This window comes from Denticeps clupeoides, chromosome 12, assembly GCF_900700375.1.
Source record: "Denticeps clupeoides chromosome 12, fDenClu1.1, whole genome shotgun sequence".
Lineage (NCBI taxonomy): Eukaryota > Metazoa > Chordata > Actinopteri > Clupeiformes > Denticipitidae > Denticeps > Denticeps clupeoides.
In genome coordinates this window covers 8129508-8150366 of record NC_041718.1, presented here as the reverse complement: position 1 = coordinate 8150366, position 20859 = coordinate 8129508, and the positions used below count along the sequence as shown (strand labels likewise).

The following is a 20859-nucleotide window of genomic DNA, read 5'->3' as shown; positions in this document are numbered from 1 at the left end:
TGTAAACTTCGTAAGGTGCTTATTCTGATTGACGTCTCCAAATACATGCTTTCATACATTAGTAGTTTGTAACTATTAATCAATTAGTAATCGATTTGGGCAGTCAATTTGTAAAAAAATCTATTTATTAATTGTGCCTTTTGCAATCAATTATTCAGTTATTCTTAATTAAAATTATTTCTTAAGATTAAATTCTCCTTGGCTGCATATTTTAAATGGACAGACAAGTGTGGAAATGACAATTGTGGAAATGAGGTCTGGATGACCTGGACATATATACATATAAAATGTACCATATCTAAATGCCTAGAATCACAAGGTAATTGTAGTAATTACACATGAGGATCCACTGTACTTAACGACATAGCTACGTGTAAGAACAGCTGTGTAATGAGTTTTTAATTTCTGCCAAACTATGATGCAGAACTGTGAATCCACATGTCTCCACTCTGTACACACTTGATAAAAAAAAACATGCATCCAGATGCAGATACATTATGGACATACCACAAGTGCATAGCTCCCATCTGCCATGTATCTACATTTGAAACTAAGTGAAATGCACACACAAAAGAAAAATTATTTCAATTGGTTGTGGGTGTCTATGATGAATTAAACATCCATGTCACAGATCAGCAAAAAAAGCACATTATTTGCTGCAATTAATTTCTAAATATTTAAACATGTTAAAATTATTTTATTGCACCAATTAATTATTATTAAAATAATTAATAAATAAATAAATAATAAATGATTAATCCTACTATCAACATTTAATAAAAGAAACTATATTAGAATCTTCTAATGTCATTATCATTGTTCCAGTGGCATCTAATTTTCTCCCTTATGGCTAGTTAATGCAGAATTCGCACACAAGTAATACCACACACACTTTTTAAGTGTTCACAACATTCCAAGAGCTGGACAGAACTGTGCGATTTCCCCAGTGTGTTATTTGTGCCTAAAAACATTGTGGTATTCATCCAGCACCTTTCTTGTTTTCTGAATGGTCTATTTGTGGACTCGCACAATAGGAAAAGGCACGAGTGATGCATTAGCTGTAGCCACTTTCCAACCGTTTTTTTCCACAGGAATTTATGGCCAAACTGAAAATCTTTGTGTTGTAACAGCAGAACTGCATTGGGAATTTTTTTCCCTTTTTCTTCTTTGGAAAGGACACCAATTTTGAGACTAATCCAATTTGGTCTCTTCTTCGTTTTTCTTTTTTGTAGTTCTCTGTGTAGTTATCAGTGTTTTGCTGGCACATTCAGTTGCTTAAGAAGTGTGGAAAAAGAAGATATATAAAAAAAAGGGGGGGGCGACACTCTTTGTGTGCTTTTAAGAAATTACGCCAGTCATTCCCTCTCATTCCCCCGCTCTGGCTGCGCTAATGCAGCGCTGGTATTTTCAGCTCATAAAAGCCTCTGGAGCCGAGCGTTAATAAAAGGCCCTCGTAGCCCCGTCTGCTGTCGGGGCCACCTGCTCTCTTCTGGTTTGATGGGGGGGGAAACGTACGCTCTGGTTAATTTGTTTGTCCTTTGCAGGATTTGCAGGCCGGAGAGGGAACGAAATGCAGGATGGAGGGGGAGAAAAAGATGAGACGAGCAAGTTGCAGTTAGAGCAATGGATGGTGGCAGAATAGAGAGAGAAGGAATACTGGATGGAGTGAAGTACTTTTCTTCAATTTGAACGTAGGGGATAAGAAAGAATAAGATGGAAGAAGAGAAAAGCCTCTCATTCCCCCGTGCTCTTTCTCTCTCTCTCTCTCTTCCATAACATTGCAGACCTTGAAGCATCTGTCTCACGGCCGTACACAACAGGTCTCTAATCTAGAGAAAATGGGTTTGCTATAGTCATTTGGTGACCTTTTCCTAAAAGCGTGACCTGTTTCTATTGGCCCTGGTTTATTTCATTTGCGTAAATGATTTTCTGTGCAGTACATGTGATGAAGGAACTGCTCATTCACGAGCTCGGGGTACAGCCTGTACAGTGTTGCACAGTTGCTTTTTCGGGGATAGAATTTTGATTTTTAATGGAAAAGATGGCATGTGGACATGTTCTGCCATCAGTTGTCTGTGATGCAGAGGGTTTTAGGGACAATTTTCAGTAGGTTTTCACTCTTGTCGCCAACAGGAGGATTGTGCTCACACTCTTTCATCACCCTGTGGGGCTCTGGGTATTTAGCGCTCAACTAACACTTTTATGCACGGCAGTGGGCGGGTCCCAAGTGTCGACACTGTGTTTCAGAAGGCGAGGAGCTGAGAAGTGGACTGAGACCTCCCTACATCCCCCATTTAAGTACATCTTTAGTCTCCCCTTCTCTCCCTCTCTTCTTGTCCAGTCTTCACCTTTCAGCTCATGTTCTGCTGTTTCTCCCTGTTCACATAAATAAATCTAGTACAATAGGTCATTGTCCTAAGCCATTGTTTTTTCGGCAGTTGAAGGTGGAAGTTTAGTGACGTGCACTGGTATATTTAATGCCACCTCCTACCTCGGCTGTGGTGTAAAACCTGTAGAAGGTGTGTGTCATCTGCATAACTCCAGTTGGTAACAACATGCTCGCTAGCATGGGGGGTGGCAGTAGCCTAGAGGGTACTAGAGGGTTGTGCACCTTTTATGAGTTATGTATTGTTTATGAGTTTTCTAAAATCAAGTACTTTTTGAATGAATAAACAAATTGGGACATGTATGGATGAACTGAGAAATAGAACCATCTCTGCACAACAATCAGGTGATCCACTGATTTTGTGGATTAGGGTGACCTGCTACCAATACTTCATGTGAGAGCGCAGCATACATGCCCGCAGCATACATGCTGATAGATACAGTGAACGAAAGTGAAAGTATTTGGTCATTGTGATACACACTGCACACAGTGAGCAGAGGGCAGCCATGAAAGGTGCCTGGGGAGCAGTGAGTGGGGACTGTGCTTTGGCAGTTCTGGATTTGAACCTGCAACTGATCTGGACATGGGCATTGACATTTCCGTCTGCTGCTGGATAAGAGAATTTCTCTCCGATCGCAAACAGAGAGGAAAAAACGGATCTCCACAGGGGTGCGTACTAAGTCCTCCACTGTACACGTATGACTGTGTCAGCACCCACCCAAAAAAACACAATCATCAAGTTCGCAGATGACACCACTGTGGTGGGGCTCGTCTCCAATGATGATGAGACAGTGTACAGGGAGGGGGTCCAGAGACTGGTGGGATGGTGTGTGGAAAACAACACCTCAAAGGAACTCATCCACAACTTCAGGAAGAGAAATGCCAACCTACAGCTCATCTCCATCAAAGGGGGGTGTGTGGAGAAGGTGACCAGTTTTAAGTTCTTGGGTGTTGCATGCATATTTGAAATGGAGCTCCAACACCTTGGCGGTAGTAAAGAAGGTGATTCCATTTTCTGAGGGTCCTCAGGAGAGTTAACCTGAGGAAGGAGCTGCTGACAGGCTTCTACCGCTGTTCTGACATATTGCATCTCTGTGTGGTACGCAAGATGCACAATGGCGGGCAAGAAGTCACTACAGAAGGTCCTCAACACTGCAGGGAAAACCATTGGAGCATCAGTAGAGACTGCACACACCCCGGGGTTTGTGGGGCGTTTGAGATGCTGCCCTCTGCCAGGAGATTCAGGGCGCTGAGGTCAAGAACAAATAGAGTGAGCCACAGTTTTTATGACCAGGCAATAGCACTCAACACAAACACATACATTACATTTACTACGATTCATACTAGTACGCTACCTCACTCATTTGACTTGTTTTGCACACTCCTCTACAGGTTGGTATTTATTCCATATTTATTTTACCTCATGTGTATCTTTTATGGCATTTTGCACTGGCTGGTGGGCAGGACCTCAATGTCGTTGTACTGTTAAAGTAAGTATGATTGTGCAATGACAATAAAGACTTTCAACTTTAAACTTAAACTTCGGTTATGGGTATGCTTCTTTAACTGATTAGAAAGCGCGCTCCCTCTTAAACCTGACCCAGCAATCTGTGATAAAGTCGACTGTCCTTTACCATTAAACTGCCTTGTTTCTTTTCACAGCCTGACTTACCGGGCGTATTAAAATATGAGCCCATGCTTGAATACACGCACATTGAATTTGTACAATACACACAGACACATACACAGGCATTCGTGCACACACACTCATCATCTACGGGAAAAAAACATGCTAAAATTTTTTCTTTTTTTTTTTAACCTCTCTGTCCGTCTTTCTTCCTCTCCCTCCCCCCTTTTGTCGACTCAAGTGCTCTCTAATCACATACATGCATTTGATGAGGACCTTCCATAAGGATGCGGTACGTGAGTGACTTGCGTAAACAGTAGCTTTTTAAAATTCATCGTACAGTCTAATCCTCCCTGCTCTTTGTTAAGTTTCCACCACCGAAAATAATCCCCGGCGTCCGACTCTTAAAGCGTGAAAAGCAGTCGGTGACATCGGCCCATCTGAATCCATGACTACTGGAGCACAGAGCCTCGCCGCGCTAATCCGCCACGGCACTCTCTCTCTTTTTCTCTTCTGTCACACTCTCTTGCCCCCCTTTATGCATTCTGTGTGTGTGTGTGTGTGTGTGTGTGTGTACACACCACCAGTCCAAAAACCTGCTAACATTCAGAAGATGCACTGGAAAAAAATAAAGTTTTTTTGAACATTGGGTTTATGCCACTGTCTCATTTTAGCGGGGATGCATGAGAATCCTCATGCCTCGCTCCTGCTGCATCACCTGTCTCATCATGTGACCATTTAACCAGGGGGTGGGAGTTCTGCGTTTAGCAGCACACCTAAAATATGACAATCACCATGGAGACGCTGTAACACCCTCCACAGCTCTGTGTCTACAGCCGCACCAGCTCAGAAATAAAAGTGTGTGGTTTTTTAAGGAAGAGGGTCATTATGGATGACAGTCGCTGGAGTAAAACCAACATTCCAGCCTTGGTGAGGTTGGAGGAACTCTGTAACGTTTTACTCTACACTTGCTGGAGGTTGAACAGACTGCATTGGAAATGTCTCTCTCTCTCTCTCTCTTTCTTTTTTGGTTTGGTATATGTGAGAAGGTAAAGGCAGAAGCGAAGCGACACTTCGTGCTGCAGTAATATTTTAATGGCGTGCCGTCTTCAGCCCAGTAGCGGTTGGGTGAAAGCCCTTGGGGATGGCCGGGGCCGCCTAGCTCAGCTTCCTCTCCGCAGTCTGCCTCCGACTGGTAATTGCTGTCTAAATGCCAGCAGTCTGCACACTAAATAAAACTTTATGGGGTGTCGTCGAGGCTCTGCAAAAAGGCTATCGACGAACGCGCGGCCGCAGCCGTGTGGTTGCTTTTAATGTGCTTTAATTTAGCTGGGTTGCGGCAAAAGGCCGTCTTCATGTTATCTGCAGTGTCCTGACCTGCACTGCACTCTGGTAGTTGGTTTTGAGTAATTTATTAACTAATTTATTTTATAAAGTGCAACTCCTGTCCACTGTTGCTTATCACCGTCATCTTTAATTTGGTGAATCAATTTAATGAAAATAAAGCAGCAGTAGGACACTGTGGCTGATTTTAAGGGTTCTTCTTGATGTTTTGGGGTCATTAGAGATGAGGCACGATGTGGTTTTTGGGGAAATCATGTGGAGATTGATCGCAGATGTTGCATTCAGCTACTTTAATCTAGATTTCCCTTGCATAAGAAGGTTTGTGTGGGTGTGGTTTATTGTGTAGATGCATGCAAATGCGTTACTGTAATTGACAGTCATTCACTGAAGACCCCACCCGAGCTGCGACTGATCATGTCAGGCTCGGCGGGGCTCCCCATTAATCCGGTTTCCCCCTGTGTTTGCCTGTAGAACCTGGAGCAGTACCAGCAGACGTCTGAGCACTACAGACAGGAAGCCACCAAAGCCGAGGCTCGTATTCTGTAAGTGGAGAATGAAATCACGCTATTGAAACAAATTCCCTGCATGCTCACCACCTGTAAAGCGGGTAACACACTCGTCCATGTACCAGAAGACCAGAAGTCACAGGTTCAAACCCCACTTACTGTCATTTATTGTTTGTAACTACAGATTCGTAAATCACTTTGGATAAGTTTATGGATAAAATCCATAAATGTAAATGTACGCTGGGTATAGATAGAAAGTAGAGGTATGAACCATTTCTGGTCTCAAGATTCGATTGATTTATCAGTGCACCAAAATGCATCCCATCAATTACTTCACATTATGTTTTCCAACACGCCAGTGAGATGAGAGTTAAAGCCTGACGTCTGATCCAGGCGGTTTTTTTGGGCGTCCGTGGTATCAGGTGAACGCGGACTGAACGGCGACCGCTTTTCTGCTCATTAGAGCAAATCAAAGCATCCGCGCTGGCGTCCAGCAGGGACGGAGGGTGTTCGGAGGGTGCCGAAATCCCGACAGGAGTTAACTAACGTCAATCGAGCGCGGCTACATGGCACAGCAAGAAGTGCGCATCAGAGGGTGATCATTTCAACCCTCCGCCTGGTCGAGTCCGAACTCCTGCCCGGAGCGGCGCTGTACATTCTCTACCGGCGCTACTTCCCAACTAGAAGTTTTCTCCTAGTTAGAAGAGCAAATCAGCACGTCATACAATCGAGCATGTTATGCTTTGACTATTCATTTCAACACCCCTAATAGTGTTGTGTGCAGTGTTGAAAATCAAGTCAGCAGATATTTTAAATGTTTTTCACATCTGACTGCCTGGGAGGGACGTGATACCATGATCTGCTCGGGGAAGAAGGCATCACGGCGGAGGTAGACGTGGGTCCTGCATTCATGTGGAGGTTACTTGAACACGTGACCTGTTTCAGCAGAGTGGAGCACAACAGCAATTTCAAGGTGTTTCAAGATCTCGATCCAAGCGAGCATACATCTTTTATGTGGCAATGTAGCGTGTATGAGGTCCTGGGTTCAGTCCCCGGCATCTCCATGGTGACTATAGTGTAGAAGTCTCTTACTAATTACAGAGAGCACCGCAGTCTCACCAGTCTTTGACCCGGGTTCAAATCTTAAACTTTGGGGCAGTGGTGGACTAGGAAGGGGACACGTAATCAGAAGGTTGCCGGTGCCAATGCTGAACCACCAAGGTGGCACTGAGCAAAGCACCGTCCCCACACGCTGCTCCCCGGGCGCCTTTCATGGCTGCCCACTGCTCACCAAGGGTGATGGTTAAAAGCAGAGACCACAATGACTTTTCATGATTTGTTGGAAACACAAGTCTTGCTGCGTGGAGGCACCATGCTACAGAAGATCTGGTATAATGGGCCAGGGGTGTTCTGGCTGCTTATTGCGTTTAGAAGGACGAAGGGAGACTCATCTCTGCCGGCCCTGGCATCTCCTTGTTGGTGAAGAGTTGAGTCTCCCTGTAGCCATTTCCTCATGTGATCCTGTTGCTCACAGTTGTACGGTGTATAAAGTAAGGTGTATATCGTGCTGTTTGGTTAATTTATGAGTCATAACTGGAGTTTCCATGGAGAATCTCTCTCTCTCGCACGCTCTGGGCGTAGCGATGCGTGAGTATCTGCAGAGCGTTCATTAAGTGCAGAGCGGCACGCAGGGGCATGCTGGGATTGGTGGGAGCCGTCTGCTCCTCCTGAGAGTCCGCCACGCGCCACATCACACTGTGCATAATTAGCACATTTCCTGTATTGGGGTAATTGGTGACCTTTTGCCGAGGGTGTGTGGGGAGTGAGGGGAGTGTTTAAACTGGGCTAAATCAGAGCCTGCAGCCACTCACACACACACACACACACACACACACACGGTGCTGAGAACGTCGGTCATTCAGGGCATTTACTCCTGCACTTATATACGTTCTCTCCTTCTCTCAGTTCTTCCTGTTGTGTTACAAGCTGGTAGTGGGTCCTGCATTCACGTGGATGTTAATTTGTAGACCTGAGGGTTTTGTTGCATGTTACACATCTTTATTGTCACAATGTCCCCACGTCCACAAAATAATAAGTGATCGTGCGCACATTTAATGTTGGTAGGAGTGGTCTTTTTAGATCAAGGCGTGGCTGGACATTTTAAATCTAAACCACCTCATTCAGCAGGTCTGTTTGGTTTTGGAATGATTCTCCTAAATCTCACACACACACACACACACACACACAAAAATAACACATCCTAGATCTGAATGAAGTGAATTCTTATTTAATTCTTGTTTAACTTTGTTCTTTACATAGTTGAATGTGCTGACAACAAAATCACACAAACATTATCGATGGAAATCAAATTTATTAACCCATGGAGGTCTGGATTTGGAGTCACACTCAAAATTAAAGTGAAAGAACACACTAGAGGCTGATCCAACTTGACCTCCCAGGGGCGAATTTGCCAATCTTTGAGTTCTCTGGCAAATTCCTAGTATGCTGCACGGTGTTGGACTGTAAGCACAACCCCCAACTATGTATGTCGGGCCCTCATACCGCCCTCATGGAGTCTGTTTCTAAATTTTTGTGCAGAAACATGCACATTTGTGGCCTGCTGGAGGTATTTTACAGGGTTTTGGCAGTGTTCCTCCTGTTCCTCCTTGTACAAAGGTGGAGGTAGCGATCCTGCTGTTGGGTCGTGGCCCTCCACGTCTCCTGATGTACTGGCCTGTCTCCTGGTAGAGCCTCCATGCTCCGGACACTACGCTGACAGACACAGTAAACCTTCTTGCCACAGCTCACATTGATGTGCATCCTGGATGAGCTGCACTACTTGAGCCACTTGTGTGGGTTGTAGACTCCGTCTCCTGCTACCACTAGAGTGAAAGCACCAGCAGCATTCAAAAGTGAACAAAACATCAGCCAGAAAGATTAGGAACTGAGAAGTGGTCTGTGGTCACCACCTGCAGAACCACGGCTTTATTGGGGACATCTTGCTTATTGTCTATAATTTCCACCTGTTGGAATAATTTCCATTCCCTTTGCACAACAGTATGTAAAATTTATTGTCAATCAGTGTTGCTTCATCTGATTTCACAGAAGTGTGATTAAATTGGAGTTATCTTGGAGTTGTTGTGTTTTTTTTATTTGTAGCAGTGTATATAAAGTGGTGCTCATACATTTTGTCCCACATCAAAAACCAAACTGGTCTTAACAGGTCTGCTTTGGATACCTCTGGATAGCAGATGCGGCGGTTTTGATGATGTGACTGTTGGGTGTATACCAGTTCCTCTCCCTCACCGTGTGTCCGGTCCATTCCTGACCTCGTCCCTGTTGGGTTTTTATATCACTTGGTTTCCTTAGTTACCATGCCTGCCCCACCACCCCCGCCTGTCCATCTTCCTCTGACCTTTACTTACAGCACAGTGCATCCCTCCCTCTTCCTCCCGCTCTCCTTGTTTACTTGTCCCCATCCTGCTCTCCTCCGCTCTCCTTAATATATAAAAAAAAAAACCCTTCTCAGCCTGCCTCTCTCTTTTTTTTTTGGTTTCTTCAGCTAATCAGTGGCTTCTCTCTCCTTCTCTCCCCCTCCGTTCACACCTTGCTCTCCCTGTTAAATGTATTTAAATGTAAGAAGAGTGTGGGGACGATTGAAACGGGGCTGTAATTGAATGAGCGGAATTAGGAGGCATTTAATGAATTGCTGGGTAAGAATGGCTCTCAGCTCCACTCGTTTCTCCCCTGCAGTGGGAAGCCACTTTCAGCCGCGTCCCCAAAGCCGACTCGGTGCGTCTCTATACTTTTGCACGTAGTAGCCTCTGTTACTTCCGCGTGCAATTTTGTTTGTGCGTATTTTTCCTCCTTTCCAATGGCTCTCGGGCGCCTGTGGCCTGTTCGGTGGTTTGCTGCCGAGGCCGATAGACAACTGGAGCCAATTAGGAAGCCCGGCCATTGTTTTCTCTCCTTCAAAAACAGGAGCATTCATTATAGCAGACGCGGCCTGTCCAGCAGCACCACACCACACATTCATCACACAGTGAGGGCTGCCCAGCCTTCTCCTTCTTTTCCTCTTTCTCTCCATCGCTCTCTCTGGCTTTCCGGCTATGCTTTTAATCTAGTTTTTTTTTTTTTCTGCTTTCTTAAACACACAGATGTTCCTTCACTTTGTCTGACTATCGCATGGCAACTCAACAAGCAGTTCTGTGTTGTTTGCTGCTGTTTGGTTCAAATCTGCATCACTTTCTGTTCACATCAGTGCCTGCCAAGCCCTCTCTGGTGTTCTCCTCTCCTCGTCAAAGAGAGAGAGAGAGAGAGAGAGAGAGAGAGCGAGCGAGATGCTCATGGAGTTTTACACTTTGGGAAAGAAAAAAAGAGGGAGAGAGAAATAAATAAATAAAGCAGCCCATCTACTGTAGATATGCCACCAGCCTTATCTGCAGGTTATAACCTGCTCCAGTGAAATGTGTTTTTAATCTGGAACAATCTTTAATCCTGACACTCACAAGGCCGACCAGGTAAATTCGGAGTTCATCAGATCCATCTGACCACCCCGCCGCACTCCTCTGTTCGCTCGGGGGATATCTGTTATACTGCGGCATGACATGGCGTGTTGGGTTCCATGCTGATGCTTTCAAAATAGGTCAGGTTGAAATTTCTTCATGTCTCAGCCCTGCTGGTTTGGAAGAGTTGTAAATTTATTTTTTTTTTTTTGGTTCTTTTTAACTAGATTTGTGTGTAACTCCTGTCTTGATTTACATGACCGCCTATGATTTATGGCCTCTTACATTCCTGTCTCATATATGTCAACATAGATGAAGCGTGTGAGATTCATACATGCCCCGTGAGTGTATGAGGATAATGGATTTTTCACAGAATTCCTGTACGATTTATATGAAACATTTCCACATGCCTGGACTTATCACTGCAGACATTTGTGTTTAACCTAATAGAATTCGATTGTTTATTTTATAACATTTTAAATGCAGACAGGTGACTAAGCTCATTTTAAAAAAGATCAAATCTGACTGATGGAAAAACGCGCACTGTGTTTTTTTTGGTGGGGGTCGTGTGAATTTCTGTATGAACTTTTCTCGTATAGGCTATTGTTTCATCCTACGATGAAACAATTATATTGGAGCCTTCCAGGATGATGACATGTCCATCCACAATGAACAAGTATGTTCTAATCATAGGCTCTTTTGGAAGAACGGCGACCACCCTTGTTGTAGAGAGACTCGTATTCCACTGGAATTGCGTTCTTTCACCCGTCTGTATTTTTCATTGACAAACGAAAATTCTCGTGGCATTTCAGGCACCAGCCAAAAAGAAAACGATTCGGTGTAATTGTATCTAAATGAAAAGGCCTGCTGTGTTCAGTCAGCAGAAGGTGAACATCTGCGGTCGCCGTGTGATATCAGGATGCCACCGCTCGCAAGTGTGTCTGTGGTGGGGACAGGCTGCCCGTTTTAAATCGCGATTGTGACTGCATTGTCACTTTTTGCCTTTGTTGCTCTCGGAGAGTAATGAACTCTGTTCACTTTTAATTCTATCCCACTACACACGCAGGAAAACCCTTTTACAGCAACGAGAACAGCGTTATGCTCATCAGTTTTATCCCCCCGTGTAATGCTGCTGAGATAAATACACGTTCGGTGTCTACAACCTAATGGACAAATGTAATAATCTTTTCTTTAATACGTTCTTTCGCTATTCTCCGGCTCATGACTCTGCACTTTAAGTTGATGAAAGTAAAAAGAAAAAAAAAAACTGAGCTGATCGGCTTTAATAAAACATCTCACCTATAATTGAACACGGAGCTCAGAAGTAGCACAAGCAATTTTCTGCTTCAGACTCTTCTGCCAAAATGCCACGTGCTGCCATTTTAAATATCAGGGAATGGCTTCATATTTATTTCCTTTAAACAAGATTGTTTCCCAGATTGGTGTGGAAGGGAGGGCCCTGCACTAAAAGCTACCACAGAACGGGGGGAATTTTAATAAGAATAAGACATCAGTCTTTTTCTACAGGCAGTCATTAGTGGCCCGTGTTTCGTGATTTAGTGTTGATCCTGTCCCTGGATGCCTGTATTCGGGAGATGAGACGCCGCCACATGCGTCCACGTGGCGGTAAAACGAGAGCGTGCAGATCTGCTCCATTAGCGATGATTACCTGTGATTTGCTGACTGCCTGGGATTGAGGGGCGGGTGTAAACGTTGTAGTACAGTACGGCCGCACTGTTTTATAGGCTTTACTGTTTGTAGCCTGCATAGTACAGTACTGGAGTTGCAATGTAAAAACTTGTTAACATTCCATTTTTCCTCTCTGCTTTTTATTGGCGTGAGAAATGTATTCAGTAACTAGAATTCCACAGATACAAACAACTTTTGATAGAAAAGTAAGGACTATAATAATATCAATAACATTAATAAACAACTCATAACATAAAGCATTCATTTACATTTACAGCATTTATCAGACGCCCTTGTCCAGAGCGACTTACATTCAGTAGTTACAGGGACAGTCTCCCTGGAGCAAGTTAGGGTTAAGTGTCTTGCTCAGGGACACAATGGTAGTAAGTGGGGTTTGAACCCAGGTTCATAGGTTCTTCTTGTTCATAGGCGAGTGTGTTAACCACTGGGCTACTACCACCCAGATGTTATGTGTGAGCTGTCAGTTTCTCTCTCTCTCTCTCGCTCTCAAATTGTATGAACTGCACAAAATAATGTCGGTTTAATGTATGAATTATAATTTAATGAATTCTTCTTTTTTTTTTTTTTTTTTGTGTGTGTGTGTGTGTCTTTCCGTCTTTGTTCCCCCACCTCAGGCCTCGGCACACCGCACCTATCTGTGCAGCGCTGCAGTCTCAGGTGCTGAGATGCTATAAAGAGAACAGACACCAGACCCTCGCCTGCTCCAGCCTGGCCAAGGAGTACATGAACTGCATCAGCACTGCCAAGAAGGTGTGTGTGTGTGTGTGTGTGTGTGTGTGTGTGTGTGTGTGTGTGTGTGTGTGTGTGTGTGTGTGTGTGTGTCAGTTTTCCAAAGCCACATTAGTTCTCAGTGCATCCAAGCGCAAATGACATTAATGAGCAGTTTATCCTTTTGGCCCAGGCTAGGATTGAATGCTATAAATTATCTGACCGGCACGCTGAGGATATGGAGGCACGCTTAATTTATTTTCATTTCAGATCAATCTGGATACGTTAAAGGAAAAACGAGTCGTCGCTGTTCACAGACGGACGCTTAATTCACTTACAAGTGTCTTTCATAGAAGCTATTGCCACAGTACATCTTTTACACTCTGATTCCGGCAAGCGTTTATTATGCAAATGGGGAATTAGAGGAAAACAGGGACACGCAGACTTATTTCTACAGAATACTTTAGTCAGTAAATTGTTCTTTTTTTACGTATTCAGTAATTTTTTTAACACTGCTTAATCCCCAGAGAATTTAATTTCTTTTAGGATGTCCCTTTTATGAGGACCAATTTTCATATTATCTTCACTACCACAGTTTGGCTAATACATAAAAGATAAAAGTATACAAATAATGAAAAGTATACAAATGAGGGGGAAAAACTAAGAGAAAGGCTCCTGGAGGTGGGGGTAAAGGTTTGGGTTTGTGTGTGTGTTTCTTTTTTTTTTTTTTTTTTTTTTTTTTTGCATTAGTGTTCATAAAACCTGGTTTGTCTCTCAGGATATTGAAATGCAGTGGCCTGTGTTGCGCGTCTGTATTGTCGGCGCGTGTGAGCGGATGAATGTGCCGCCGCGGTTGTTGTGTTCTGTCCTTTATTCCCCAGTAAGACACAGGGGCTTTTTATTCCGGGCGCACTCAGGCGTTCCTCGCCGCCCAACACAAAGCCGAGGCTCTTATTAAAACTGGGGGTGCAGCATTTGTGCATATTGCTGCTTGTGTCTGAGACTCATTTACACGGCTATGCACACGCACACACACACACACACACACACACACACACGCACACACACACACACACACGCACACACACACACACGCACACACAAACACACACACACATATACACACGTAGGGAGGGCGGGTGAATGACTGAGCCCTGGAGCTGGTGCTCTGCCTGGCGCCCGTCCAACTGGAGCGGGCGTGCGGCCAGGCAACCCACGTGCATCACGCCGACACCGGCCCGAGTCCTAGAGCCGAGCCGAGCCGAACCGAGCACACCGGCTGAAAGAACACGTTCATTCATGGATTTAGGGCACCATTTATTTATTTGTACTTTATCCCAAGGCAGCGCTGTGGCAAATTAGCCTAACGATAACGAATGGCGCCCTCTCGAGCAGGACATTGGTGTGTTTACATTCCCATTTTCCCACCTGCGGGGAGAATGTGTGCTGCTGCGGGGTTGCTCTGAAGATCTTTTGAAATTGGTAAAAAAAACGAATAAATAAATCCGTAAATGAATGCAGTATCATGTTTGTTTGTAAATAATGGGTATTTTAATAGTCTGGAAAAGAATAGCTATTATTATTCTCATATTGAAAAAATATTTACCCGTGTTTATTGCACAAACAGCTGCACTTAATCAGGGTGACAAGATGGCGAACACTAATGACGTAATGATCAGCTCTGCTGATTTGTCAATAGTACCCAATACGACCACTAATCAATGCTCGGCTGGATCGTATTTATATACGATACGAGCCAGGTTTGTTGGACGGTAGAAACTGAAGAAGCAGCTCGTGTGTCTGTGGTTATTATTTTGACAGCAGTTGAAAAAGACGAACGACCAAAATAAAATGCAGTTCACTGCAACTGTATGATCGTTGTGATTCAACCCAGGGCTCCGTCGCTTTTTTTTTAAATTTACTTGTTTATTTTTTGGAATTTGAATAAAAGGCTTTATTGGAAATTGGCACCGTCGGCAGGGGGGCTTGTGCTTTGTGCACCGGGCGAACACCATGTCATGGCCGATCAGCACGGCGCCGCACGAGTATGTCCATTAATTGTTGTTTTTTCGCCTGTTTCGAACATGCAGCACGGGCTGTCACGGAAGAACACGATTTATGAAATTGATTCTGCTGGACCTAGCAGCACTGCGGTAAAAATTAATGACCTTTCACGCAGAGTTTAAGCTTTTCTAATGACACTTATTCATAGCGCTGTCATGCTATTATGAAAATGGCGTGAGGCAGGTTAGCTGAGCAAAAAAAAAAATAATAATCTCCCCCAGCCACTATGCCTCTGTCACCTCAGGGAGCATTGTCTCATCTCGCCTCCTCTCTCCTCGTCTTCTTCCCGACAAATAAGCACAAACGCTGTCCATCACAGCACCCTGCCACATTACAGAGAGACGATTTGCTCCGCTGGTCAGAAACCAGCTCTCGGGCCCCAGTGTTCTAACGAGGCCCGGGCCAAGCTAACAAGCTCCAGCTTAGCTAACGAGAGCTGGTCAATCTTACCAGATGACCCCCCCCCTACCCCATCTTCACCTGAGCACGAGAAGCCAGCATTCAGCCAGCGTCCCCGACAGGAAGCTCTCGCATCCACATCCGCTGAGAGGACTCTTCACCCCAGCTTTGTTTTTTTTCTTTAGGTCTCTTTAGCAAGACGTCTTTCAAATGTAAATCCAAACCCCTGCACAGGAGAAAGAGGGACAGAATACAACTACCCAGATGTCATTTCATGCACAGACGCCAAACAAAAAAGGAGTTAGCATATAACAAACCTGTCCACTTTTTTTCATACCGCGGTTTTTGTCTCTGATTGTTCAAGGCACCGTTTTTGTGCTTCAGGCTGGAATTGTCTTGGAGTCGCTGACATTTTATTAAGCATTAGCCTTTCGACCCACTCATCCAGAGTGAGCTACCTTCACTAATTTCAGGTTCAGCCCAGGACTTAGAGGATCACATGGTAGATGGGTGGGTTTTTACCCACTTGGCTACAAACTGCCCCTGTTTTAAGAGACCATTAATACTTCAGTACAGGGTTGTGAGCAAAAGAATCAATGCAGACAGTCATACATGTATCTGTAATTTGTCCCCTTATGTTGTTATAAGTGGAAAGGTTACCTTCTGTCATGGCTTGAAGGTTACCGTCATGTCTTGAAAACGTGTGAAGCGTTGAGGTTGCTCAGTGGTTTGATGTAAGAGCACAGATGTATTTATTATAATTTTTTTAGAACCAGCTGGTAAATACATTTTTTCTAGAAAAACGCTGACAAGACTTCCTGTCTGCACCAAACATTGTGGTTTGTATATGGTGTTGATGACACCTCTCTCCTCCTAATTAACATATAAAGCTACAGACACCGAAAGGGCGTGTCCTGAGGAAATCTCATCGTGTGACTGGCTAAAAGTGGCTGTAATTCTGCATAAAGGCTGAATTTTGGAAAGAGACTTCATATACAGTATTAGGGGACCAACAACACCGATTTTCATTTTTTTTCCAATAAAATTGTCTTTATTGTTGCAGCGTCTGTGCGAACTTACATTGTTTTAAAATTTTATATTGAAACCATCTGCCTGTCACATGTGAACTTGCTGGTGGTGGGTTTTTTTTGCAGAGATTGGAAGGCTGGCATTTTAAGTATTAATTGTGATTAATCGTGACAGCCCTGGATTATATATGTGCAAAGTAAAATACTGAAAAAAGGCCATTCAACATGCCGATTGCAGGCTTTGTGTCGTTCTCCTTACGCCGAGTGATCGGCTCCATCTCCTGCCTCTTGTTCCAAAGGCTATCGCCTCGATACCTTTGACCCTCTGGGTTGAGTTGGCCCATTTCCTGTCTCTTTCCAGACGCTTCCTTATTCTCCCTGCAGACAGTGGCTTTGTCATGCTTATGGGGGTCTCGCTGACTGGAGGCCAAAAGAAAATGTCAGGTGTGACAAAGGAGTGAAGGCTCTATCCTCTCCTCTCCTCCATCTCTCTCCCTCTTGCGATAGTCACGCCTTTCCCTAAACACTTTGTCGCTGTAGTCAGTCCTGACCATTTTATTTTTGGCTATTCTTTCACATTTTTGCTCCCAGACTACAGATTTGACAGATTTTATTCATTTACAAATGTCTTCGAGACGTGTTCCGTAGCTGCGGTTTTCTTGGCGGCTTGTGATTCACTCGTTTGCCTCGTTTTGGTTATTTTGGGCGGCATTTGAACACGTTCCTCTGCCAGATTCTTATGTGCAGTCTCAGAACTCAGACGTGATGTGTTGATCGTCCTGACCAGAAAGTTCTTCTTTTTTTTTCTGCCTTTTTTTAATCCCCCTGGCTGCACTTACAAACACACAAACTTTCAGTTTTGTATTCGCTCTCTTCAAACTGCTGAGACCTCAGACGTTTTTCACAGTCAGCAAACACACCGGTTCCTTGATGCCCTGCGCGGACAGAGAAAAGAGAATGACACGGCAGGGCTGCAGGTGGGTTTCCTCTCAGACGTTACTCATAATTAATAAGTCGTGCGCAATATGCCACATACAATATCAACGTCACGTTTAAAATGTATTTAGAATGAACGTCACCCAGTCTGGAGGAGTGTGTGTTTAGTGAAGCGTTGCCGTGTGAAGCGTTGCCGTGTGATGCACTGCGGAGAGCGCCGCTGCTGCTGTTTGAAGACCCTCAGTCTTTAAGATGTGTGTCCCTGGCCGGGCGTTGTCTCTCCCTCCAGAGAAAACACACTCTCATCATTCCTACGGGGAGGAGACAGGGAGGATGAAGAGTCCATTAAAACCATCTCTCATACAGAGGTGACCCGGGCTGCAGCCCAGACACACACACACACACACACACACACACACTGTGCAGGGGCACTATGTCACTGTCCATTTTAATACAACATCATTATCTGTCCAGCAGAACAGAGGCAGACACCTGACATGTCATTACAGAGCTGTGAATTAATAATCCAATAAAACGAGGCCTATCAGCGAGGGGAGCAGAGGGCGTTTTTAATTCAGCACTTTAAGTTCAGGTGATCCTGTCATCTGTGTTTGAGTCTGAGTTCACGGCCAGGTCTCGGCCTCAGTAATGACGGAAGAAAACAGCGTTCACTTTGTTCGCTCCCCGGGTCACATTCTTTTTCACTCTGTCCCTCTTGTCGTAACATTGGATTTGTTTCTCACTATATTTCTTCTTCATCTTCACATCTTGACATCTTCTCTTTGTCCTGTCATCTTCTGCTTATTGATGTCTGCCTAACCAAATTAAAAAATATTTAGTGACCGTCATGATGTGTGGCGGTTTATAATGTTCCTGAAAGAAAGCAAGTGCAATTGTAGACCATGGTACAATGAAAATTGATGAAAAAGGAATAGGGACCCATTTTTAGAATGTTTGATGTTAAATGGCACTACAAGCTACATAAATGCATATTATAAAGTCCTGTATTTGTACCGCTTTTCTTTATCAGGTGCCAAGACCAACACATCTGAAAATGGCCAGCCAAGCATTTTCACAAAGGCGAGATGAAAGTCCAAGCTAGTGTAACTCCTAGACTAAATGAGCTGGATTTTTCATATTGACACCAGAGGCAAACCTAATGCCACAAAATGGTTCAATTCTGAGGTGATCGATTGTGGACCATTTATGTTAATATGTCCTTATTAGCAGATTTCTCAATCTGGCTGGAGTTTGTTAGCCAGCCACCACCTGACTTCAGGTTTAGCTTCACCTCTAGTGGTGCTTCCTTATATGGCACTGAATTCTGAAATGCCTTTGCGAGTTAAAATTGGGGCTTATCCTTTTACTTGCACAGATTTATTTCTAAATACTGATACCATCAGAAATTGAAAAGGCATTGATCCCAAATATGATAGTTTGACAGCAGGCAATACTGAAAGAAGCCGGTCGTATGGCCCCAAAGTTTTATAGTGTCTTGATTCAGTGTTATGGCAGTGTTAAGGTTGTGTATAGCCCTTCGCCAAAAGGATGATTATTTCTGAACATTAATAAACATTAGTCATTGTCATCAGTTTGACCGTGTAGCATTAGCTGAGAGTGCTAAAGAGTGGACTCATTGAACCACTTTTTTTTTTCCTTTACAGAACACGATGGTGAACCATGGAGCATGAGAAGGAGGATGCAACAATAAGCATGTTTCCCAGGGATTATTTGGACACTGCATTTGTGTGTTCACATGTGTGTATTTTGAAATGACATACTTATTAAAATATGCCCTCCAGCAAGTAGAAATTGTTTTGTTTGTTTCATAAAATGTAAAGTTGCAACTGAATGGATGCTGCACAAATATGCTAATCAGGGTTTTGAAATAAGTGTTAGAACAAGTAAATTGGGACATTTTTAAAAACTGTTCTTGTGTGTTCATGGTGGTATAATAAATCTGTGTGTGTGTGTGTGTGTGTGTGTGTGAGAGAGAAAGAGAGAGAGAGAGTGTGTGTGATAGCCCAGGTCATCAGCAGTAAATATAGAGTCTGACCCTGTTTTTATTGGATTGTACTTCTGTGCAGAGCATTATCTCCACTCTCCATCTACGTTCATCATCTTGGATTCTCTATTTGTGGCTCATTTATCAACTGAAATAAAATAGTTTTTTTCTGTAAAATATCTATATCCTGTTAAAATGGAACATTGAATAATCATGTTGAAATAATGAGAATTTTACATGGTTAGTATACACTGGTATTACTATTTATCACTATGCATAAAGACTTTACTTCATGAATCAGTTTTATAATGTTAAAGTACATTACTAATATACTGATGTATTCAGGGAACTGAGTGTGTGTGTATGTGTGTGTGTGTGTGTGTGTATATATATATATATATATATATATAAAATATTATATACACACACAGACACACAGTGGGTGCGGAAAGTTTTCAGGCCCCCTTAAATTTTTATTAATGATCTTAAATCATGTACACTGCACCCCATATTGACAGAAAAACACAGAATTGTGGACATTTTTTCAGATTTATTAACAAAGAAAAACTGAAATATCATGTCCTAAGTATTCAGTCCCTTTGCTCAGTATTTAGTAGAAGTTCCCTTTTGTTCTAATTCAACCATGAGTCTTTTTGGGAAAGTTTTTCACACCTGGATTTGGGATCCTCTGCTATTCCTGCTTGCAGATCCTCTCCAGTTCTAGCAGGTTGGATATTAAACGTTGGTGGACAGTTGTACTTAAACATTATAAAACTGATTCATGAAGTAAAGTCTTTATGCATAGTGATAAATAGTAATACCAGTGTATACTAACCATGTATTGAAATTTAAGGTGCAGTCGACACCTGCACCTTAAGTGAGGTAAATATGGTTGATATATGAGTGGTAATAATGTAATGTTATTAATAAATAATATTATTCACTACGGTGATTATGCTTTATGGCCATAGTACTCACTCACTTTCCATAGTCCTATTCGGGTATGCAGATGCCACGGCACCAATGAGTAGATTACCTTGAGTACATGGATGACAAGAGGAAACCGGAGAACCGAGAGCAAACCATGTACCAACACAGGGCGAGCATTCCCACACAAATCTGAACTCACAAGCTTAGTGATAAACATGTCTCTAACCACCATGCGGTCCATTAAATGTTACACATGTGCTTACATTATCAGCCAAATAACAGACATAACCTGGTCTGGTAAGAAATCTCTTTTATTTGTTGGGTCACATTTCGTCAAAAAAACACGTTACATATGTAGTGTATATGCTGACCTCATAAACCGGCATATAATTACAGCTGTCTGACATTGCCCATAGCAACAGAGGATTTTACAATGCATCTACTGTATACAGTTAATTATCTCATGGCACCTTTATGGATTATTTACATATCTTACATTAAATCTACTCTATGGCTTTTACTGATGTATAACTTTAGTTATTTTAATATGTGGAATTCCTTCAATACATATACCAATTAATATACCAAAACTTGTTTTATGTTACTACATGTAAAGGAGTCTTGCAATTCAATAAAATCATTTTTTTAAATCATGTTGAACCATGTTTTTGGTGTTCAGGAAGGGTCAGTGGAGGCCTAGCATGTAAGGAA

The 20859-nt window shown here is 43.2% G+C and overlaps 1 protein-coding gene across 2 annotated transcripts in view; it reads left to right on the top strand.

The window, feature by feature from the left end:
* chchd6b (coiled-coil-helix-coiled-coil-helix domain containing 6b) overlaps nt 1-19395 on the top strand; it is a 33646-nt gene extending 14251 nt beyond the window's left edge. For both annotated transcript variants that reach the window (XM_028998717.1, XM_028998718.1), the window contains 3 exons: nt 5829-5899; nt 12693-12828; nt 18878-19395. In XM_028998717.1, the coding sequence (XP_028854550.1) occupies nt 5829-5899; nt 12693-12828; nt 18878-18904 (234 nt within the window). In that variant the 3' untranslated portion in view covers nt 18905-19395. The remainder of the gene's footprint in view (nt 1-5828; nt 5900-12692; nt 12829-18877) is intronic.
* The last annotated feature ends 1464 nt before the right edge of the window (nt 19396-20859 follow it).